The following is an 8,900-nucleotide window of genomic DNA, read 5'->3' on the forward strand; positions in this document are numbered from 1 at the left end:
TATGTTTCAGTTTCCAACTCTATCATGTTCAATCACCATCTTGTTTGTACAAAATACCAACCAGAATTAATAAATGCTAAACAAAAGGGATATATTTATCTAAAGCCTGTCAGATCCTTTGTAAAGGTTTACAGAAATACTTGTCTCTCAGATAATTTCATTTTATTTTAACTATTGATCGCTGTGCATTTTTCCTTTGCACCTTCAGCTCTCGTCTCTTCCCTGTGTACTAAGAGGACAAAAGGAGCTGGATAGTAGGTGGGAGAAAGGAGTTAGGTCAGATTCCCTGTCATCTATAAATGTTCTCGTCCTCGTTTCTACCCCTGGATCCTTTTCTCCTTTGTATCACTCATTCCCCTCCTCTAGAAAGACTCTTAATGCTCAGTGCTATGCCCTTCCTGTACAAGCTGCTGCTCTTCATCTTCAATGGTCTCACTTCCTGAGGGTGCAATATTTATTTCCAGCTGTAACCTTTCCTGGTGTTCATGTGGACTCCAAACAACCTTGCTCACAGTTCCACAGTCAAGTGATATCAAGAGGCGATGACCCCTGATGTGCCAAACTTCATAATGCTGACTCTTTTCATGACTTGTGATGACTGATGTAGCTTTTACTGATATTATTTACTGATGTAGCCCTTTTGCCTGTGATAAGCACTACAGTTACTTTACAAAACTTTTCTTGTCTCCAGCACCAGCCATTGACGTGGATCATGCCTCTGCCCTAAACTGGTCTGAGGCATACTGCTGCTGAATGCCCCCAGGAAAATACAAATCTTTATCAGAGATATGCTTTTAACAAATGTCTAATGATATTGATTGGCCTGAATAGTGTTCCACCCCCCCCTTCCCGTAATGAGACAGGGGTGAAGGAGACTGGATATCAATAAGCATAACATCATCTTCATTTATATTAACTATCTGTCTCTCTTGTAGTCTGATTCGAGTCCTGAGACACCAGCTATTGATATCGTATTAGGAATTCTATGATTCTATTCTATGATTCTGTGATTCATTAGGAGATTTTCACTGTTTTCAGAAGAACTGTCAGGCAGGAACGGAAATGCATTGCAGATATCTGTCACTACTCGCAGACATGCAGCTCAAAGATACATTGTTTGTTGGAACAATTTGTTTAATCTGATTTTCCCTAGACAAGTGAAAATTGTAGGACGGATAACTGTAGTTTTATAAAGTGAGAGAAATACCCAAGGTTCACGGAATAATGGATTGCACTCGTGTGGCTATTGTGTCCTTAAATCATTGCCACCAGCTGCATTAACAAGAAGGGATTGAACTGTAAGGGAAAGAATTTTAAAATGTGTGAGTGTGTAGATTTGTGGGCAAATATGCAAGCCCATTAGGAATCCAACTGCAACCCTACCACTTCCACATATAACTTCAGTGCATTAGGCTGTGTACAAATAATGGCATGATGAGAAGCAGGTTATCAATTTTAAAATGCTAATTGGCTAATTACAGCAATTTTAATGTGGGCTTTGGAGTTTAACTTTGGCTGTACAGGTTTCCCAGGCTTTCTGGAACTCACCAGTGAAAGCAAAGTGCAAAGAAAATGGCAGTTGAGATGCTGAAGCCATGACTGGGAATTATACCAATTAATTATTCACCACTACTTTCTTTCTTGCTTGTCTGAAAAAGTTTGTTCACAGTGCTAATGTTCAGGGGTTTCTGTACACACTTTGCTGGTAAATTGAAACTAAATTCTAGTTCTCTAATTCTCCACCCATTCCTTCCTAAGGATATTTTTTCCCATTAAGACTACAGTACCTTAAACCTTCAATCCTTTAGAAAGGCTTGATTTCCTGGGGAATAAGGAGTAGAGAAGGCACAAAGAAACCTATTCAACACCCTCTAATCAGGAGGGAGCTCCAGTGTGATCACATGAAATCAAATAGGTCACTCAGTGAACATTCTAACAAATCATAAGCTCCTGTGAACCAGCAAACAGTCAAATCAAAGCCAGTGATTGGAATATACAGATTGGATTACTTTTCATTACTATTCAGTTATTTCTGATATGAATTTTTGGATTTCCTCTTGTGAAGACAGATCCAAAATACTACTTAATGCATTTATCATTTCTGTATTCCCATTATAATTTTTCATGTCAGCCTTATAGGAACTTATGTTAATTTTCACAATTTTCTACCTGGAAATGGCTGATCACATCACTCAAAAATCTGTGGATTGAAGCACACAAGCAATATCATGAATGTTATAAGACTGCAGAAGGGTGATGGAGCAAGTCAAGGGAATTTTGAAGATCACTTAAGGTGTTTGGCCAAACCTGTCAGTATGCACAAGTTAGACAAGTCACGCTGTGCTACATTCTGCACAACATCACATGGCAGGAGCGAAGAGGCACATAGCTACAGAATTTTCTTCGAGGTTACCAAAGTGAAGGAGGCGTGCAGAAACTTATTAGGCAGACACCATCAGTTTATCTATCCAACAAATACATGTAAATTTCAAAGCTTGCCAAAAACAACATCAGTGCATAACTACAAGTTGCTCTGATCTATTTTGATTCATAAAGTATATATTCTGAAACTGAAGAAACTGTGAGCAGAGAACAGCAGAGCTAAGAATAAGTTTCAGTGCATCAAATAAAGCCACAGAATAAAACAGTTGCAACAGATCTCATTGAGGAATTGAAGAGAGTAAACAGATTGAATAATGTAGTTACATAATCAAAAGAAATAGACCGGTATTGTTCACTGAAATTGACACAGGAGACAGACCGTATTAGAGATGGTAGGTAGGAAGAGATCATGTTAGAGGTGGTTGATAGAATCAAATGAAAAGAGATGGGGTTTAATGGTAATTGATGGAGATTACAATTTTAAAAGAAAAAGCATTACATGGATGGCGAGATGAGAATCGGTGGTAGTGTGTTATGAGGTGGAAGAATAATTTCATTGCCATTTTTGGTGTATTTCTAATACATAATCAGGGCAAGTAAAATAATAGAAAGTTGGACAGAAGTTGTTTCTGTCAATTTTGTCTCGAGTTCCCTTGCAGTTGGTAAGGGGGAGCCAGTGGGTGTGGTTTACTTGGACTTTAGAAGGCATTTGATAAAGTCCCACAAAAGAGATTGTTACGAAAAATTAAAGTGAACAGCATTGGGTGTAATGAGTTACACGGATAGAGAACTGATTGGCAGCATACAGAGAGAGATATAAACAGGAGTGTCAGAGGCTCTGTTCACCCAGAGAACTGGCTCTGTGCAAGCTGAACCAGTGTCAAGTATCATAGCATAGTATCCCTACAGTGTTGGAACAGACCCTTTGGCCCAACAAGTCCACACCGACCCTCAGAGCATCCCACCCAGACCCATCCCCCTCATCTACACCTCCCTGAACACTACAGGCAATTTAGCATAGCCAATCCACCTAACCTGCACATCTTTGGACTGTGGGAGGAAACCCACGCAGACACGGGGAGAATGTACAAACTCCACACAGACAGTCGCCCAAGGCTGGAATTGAACCCAGGTCTCTGGTGCTGTGAGGCAGCAATGCTAACCACTGTGCCACCCTTAAACTGAGTACTTAAACTCAGTACTATGCACGTGTAAATAAAGGGTGACTTGCCGATGGGACACTGGCCTCTGTGGTTTTATTTCAGATAGTAGCAGCAACTTTTATTATAAACAACAACTCATACAACACAGAGACATGCATGCCCATGCCACATGGTGGACCTTCTTTTTGGAATTGAACATGACTTGTTCTCTGGTCTCTTAATTCACCAAATCATTCACCCCCACCTATCCTGAAAAGTTTAAAGGATACCAGTGGGCACCATGTGCTGTATCTAAAGACAATTGGACAAGGATGAGACTGCAACTAAAAGAATAACTTTTTTAAAAAAATGCAGATCAAGGAGGTGTAATCTTTCACAGCATGTAAACACATGGTCTGTGGACACCACAGCACCATGTATAAACAGTTGGCCTGAGAGGCTCTGAATCACATTAATCTATGGCTGTAAGGAATTGATGCATACAACACTCTCCACTCCAGCGTCCTGATGGGAAGAGGGACAACTCCTGTGTTTAAAAAAAATCTTTTAAATTAAATAACCAACAATCAATTAAACAAAATACCCAAACAAGTATTTTTTAAAGGTACCCGATCCTCTTTTTGAATGCCTCCACCAATTTGTCAAATTATCCAATTGATAATGAACAAACAACTAATTTTGCCTACCATGGGCAGTGTAAGAATAACAAAATTCAAAAAGGTGGAGAAACAAGGGAGGGAACTAAATAAAAATAGTGTTAAAGAAAATACTGCACTTCTTACATTTAAATGCAAAGGTGGCTTTGATTGATTGATCTCTGTGTTATTGGTCTACCACACTTCTACTTCACCACTCTGATACACCAAGAAGATACTTACTGATGTTTTGTTTTGAAAAATCCACTATAAAATCACCTGATTAATTAATTATCCAAGTAACAAATCATAAGTACTACCCAGTAGGGCAGTGTAACAACAACAAAAAAATAAAAAGGAGGGGAAAAGACGGGAGGAAACTAAATCCCCAACCTGTAAAAGACTTTGCTCACTTAAAAAGAGGCGATAAAACTGGAGTTTCTTTTTATTCATTCAGAGCATATGTGCTTGGCTGGCTGGGCCAGTATTTACTGCCCATCCCTAGTTGCCCTTGGGAAAGTGATGGTAACCTTACTTCTTGAACTGCTACAGCCTATTTTGTGTAGGTCCACCCACTGTGCTGTTAGGGAGTTCCAGGGGTTTGACCAGTGACAGTGAAGGATATTTGAAAGATGTTCTGTAAGCAGCCTTGGTGAATGCAGTGCATGTTATAGATGGTTAAGAACTGCTACTATGATGTGCCAATTGTGGAGGGAGTGAAAGTTATAGATGCAATGGCGGATAGTTAGGCTGCCTTATTGTAAAAACTGAAAGAACTGCGGATGCTGTAAATAGGGAACAAAAACAAAGTTGCTGGAAAAGCTCAGCAGGTCTGGCAGCATCTGTGAAGAAAAAAAAGAGTTAACGTTTTGGGTCCCTTCATGTGTAGACTTTTTCCGTTAAAAATATGACTTATTTGGATTTGTCAGTGAGGCCTAAACTTCACTGGAGTCAAAACTAAATGAAGGAGAAGAGCATATGACCTGTATTTTCTCAATAATTGCTAAGAAAGATATGAGATAATTTCTTATAATTTAAGACTTAATCTTTCAAGTGACATAGCTTATCTTAAACACCAGTCTTATCTTCATCGTGCCATATTTCAAAGAAAGTGCCTTTACTGAATCCATTACCCATTTTATAAGATGACAATACATGTTTGCCTCTTATCATTACTTCAATGAATCTTTCAGCATCAAATAATTGCAAAGTTTCTAACCTCCATAAATGATGCAGTACAATGTCACTTTGTATTTTATTTTGTTATAGGTACAAAATTAATTAAAACAATGCACTTTTGCCTAAGACTGTGCTTCATCAAGGTGCCTAAACTTGATTCTTAACACCAATTCTTCTTAGCATAGGTGAAATATGAGGGCTAAAATGGTGGTAAAAGGTTGCTCAAATTCTCTAAAAGGATAATGTAAGTGGGCCTCTCTTTAATGATAGGTAAATGAGGACACCTCCCATGGCGACGCATCATCCTTCTTGAGTAGAAGGTTTAGGTTTCTGGATATAAATTTGTTATGATAATCATGTTCCGTGAATGAATCTTTAGATTGCTGGCAGTTCCTAATTAACTCTAGGTTTCCCTAGGTTGTCATTTTAAACATATTCAAAATCACAACAGTTATAAAGATAAATTAATCTGGCTGTGGCACAAAGGTTAAGGTAATAGTGGAACAATGATGCTCGAAAATATAAGTCACAATTTTACGAAGTAATTTAAGTATTCTCAAAATTAAGAAAGGTTGGTTAGACTTAGTAAGTACATCAACACTGATGCACTCCATTGATATGACTATAATGTATAACTTTATCACATACAATATTTGTCTGAAAATTGCTCTTGTATAAGCCCAATCACAGTAGAATTGCACTTGTATCTACAGTAAGTGAATGACATCTAAATGGATCATCCAAATATGTGTTGCATGAGATATTAATAATTATGATCAGCACTATTAAATAAATTTACTCTGTTGCAATATTCACTACTTGTAAAATGATGAACAAGACATAGCAAGTACCTACTATTATGCATAAATGTAGAATATTCTATTCCAAGCTTATAAATCTGGTAAAATCAAAATTGGATAAATCATATCAGTTAATCAATCCTTGATGTGAATTATTAAAATGGTGCAATGAAATAGATATTAATGATTAATCCTGTAGTTGTAACGAAGATATTGTTTTTCATAGGTATACACTTATTCCCACTGCAATTATCCTTGGAACAGGAGGAGCGCCACTTTGGTCTGCTAAATGTACCTATCTTACCATTTGTGGTTATCTATTTGCAAAAAAACATAGTAAGATTGGAGAAAACATAGTAAACCACTACTTTGGGATATTCTTCCTTTTATTCCAGTCATCTGCTGTTTGGGGCAATCTATTGTCTTCATTAATATTTCAATACAGTTCCGTAAAAGGTAAGAAGACACCTGTTTGGAAATACTACAATATAAGACGCATTGTTATCTATTAAATCCCTTCTACTTTTTCCCTTTAGAAAATGTACTTAATTACTTTGTTGCATTGATAATTACGTAGATTAAGGCCTAGTGTTTCGTTCAAAGGTCAGTTGTGCAGTCAGGAGAATTCATGGCTCCACTAACCCGATTTTTAAAAACAGCTGCTGGCATATCAGATTGATCTTGGCTCACAGACTATAAAAGAATTTGGGGTGGGAAAACCTTGAGGTAGTGAGAGGATGCCAGATACGGACATAAGCTCCTATACTGTCCAAAATCTTAACATAAAGAATGAAACATAAAACATCCATCCAGCTTACAACCCTTCACTCCCGTATCCATTGTTTATGTCCATCCTTGCCAGCCGAGAAACCTCATACTGTACCCATTCCTCATAATCCCTCATACCCACCTTGCCTTTGTAGTCACTCCCATGGCCCTGCTAGTCCTTAATGCTAACTCAAGGCAATCCATGCCCTGCAACTCACAACCTTTTTAGTAGACTGGAAAATCAGATTGGTAATAGTAACCTCGATGAGGAGTTCATAGAATGCTTTTGAGATGGTTTCTTAGAGCAGCATGTTTGGCGACCAACCAGAGAGCAGGTTGTAATAGACTTGGTACTATGTAATCTGACAGAATTCATTAATTACCTCAGAGTAAGGCATTGTCTGCTGACTCCAGAACTGCAGGGCAAATGCATATGCATGCTCACTTGAAAACGTGCACGATTTAAGACCTTCTACATCGTTGCGTCAAGTGCAAAGTCTGCATTATGCATGCAGGACTTACACAGTTAATGGTAGGGCCCTGGGGTGTGTTGCTGAACAAAGAGACCCAGGGTTGCAGGTGCATAGCTCTTGAAAGTGGAGTCATAGGTAAACAGGACAGTGCCTTCATTGGTCATAACATTGAATTTTAGAGTTGAGAAGTGATTTTGCAGCTGTATAGGACATTGGCGAGGCCATTTTCAAGATACTGTGTACAATTATGGTCACCTTCCTATAAGAAAGATGTCGTTAAACTTGAGAGGGTGTGGAAAAGATTTACAAGGATGTTGCTGGGATTGGAGGGTTGGAGTTATAGGGAGAGTCTGAATCGGCTGGGGCTATTTACGCTGGAGCGTTGGAGGCTGAGTGGTGATCTTATTCAGGTTTATAAAATCATGAGGGGCATGGATAGAGTGACTAGCCAAGGTCTTTTTCTTAGGGTAGGGGAGTCCAAAGCTAGAGGGGTTAGGTTCAAGGTGAGAGGAGAAAAAATTAAAAAGGACCTGAGGAGTAATATTTTCATGCAGAGGATGATGCATATATGGAACGAGCTGCCAGAGGAAGTGGTGGAGGTGCATACAATTACAACATTTTAAAGGCATTTGGATGGGTATATGAATAGGAAAGGTTTACAGGGATATGGACCAAATCCTGGCAAATGGGACTAGTTCAGATTGGGATGTCTGGTCAGCGCAAATGATTTGGACCAAAGGGTCTGTTTCCATGCTGTGTGACTCTATGGACAAAATATAAATAACAGCATAGAGTCAATCTCCTGCCTGTGCACAATTGCATATTGTGTCTTTAAGTCTGATATTGTCTTTAACATTCCTTGTTAATCATAGATGGTGGGGTCAGTCCTTTGGAATTTTTCTTACTCTTTGGAATGTATTTATTCTCTGTATTCTGAAATATCTTGCTGTCTGAACAGCTCCAGAACATGTTATTTTAAGAAACCACCTTGTAAAAAATTGTATGAACTCCTCATCTAGGCTACCTTTGCCCACCCGACCTCTCCAGTCATAGATTAAAATGTTCCATGATTATTGCCATACCTTTCAGATAAGCTCCCATTATTTCTTCCTTTATTCTCCACCCTACCATAGGTTTACTTCTAGCAGATCTGTACATCACTTCCACGAAAGTGACTTCTTGCCTTTATCACTTGTCCTTTCTACACATACTGATTCCATATCCTGGTTTCCTGAACTTAGGATGCAGGGTGTCTTTGTGGCTGTGGCAAGTTGCAGAGTTGTGTGGGCTGTTGTATAATATTTCTTTAAAAGTCAGTGACTTTCAAGGGTAAGCAGCAAAAGATTGGTGATGTAGCAGGATACTCAAAGCTTTAGGCTAGAACAAGGAACATATCATTAGCGGAGATAACAAGGTGTAGAGCTGGATGAACACAGCAGGCCAAGCAGCATCAGAGGAGCAGGAAGGCTGACGTTTCGGGCCTAGACCCTTCTTCAGAAA

At 38.8% G+C, this 8,900-nt stretch overlaps 1 protein-coding gene across 2 annotated transcripts in view; it reads left to right on the forward strand.

The window, feature by feature from the left end:
* The window catches only part of unc93a (unc-93 homolog A), a 136,395-nt gene that overhangs the window by 43,575 nt on the left and 83,920 nt on the right, over window positions 1-8,900 (forward strand). For both annotated transcript variants that reach the window (XM_048601424.1, XM_048601425.1), the window contains exon 3: window positions 6,386-6,615. In XM_048601424.1, the coding sequence (XP_048457381.1) occupies window positions 6,386-6,615 (230 nt within the window). The remainder of the gene's footprint in view (window positions 1-6,385; window positions 6,616-8,900) is intronic.

Source organism: Rhincodon typus, chromosome 9 (assembly GCF_021869965.1).
Source record: "Rhincodon typus isolate 14 chromosome 9, sRhiTyp1.1, whole genome shotgun sequence".
Taxonomy (NCBI): domain Eukaryota; kingdom Metazoa; phylum Chordata; class Chondrichthyes; order Orectolobiformes; family Rhincodontidae; genus Rhincodon; species Rhincodon typus.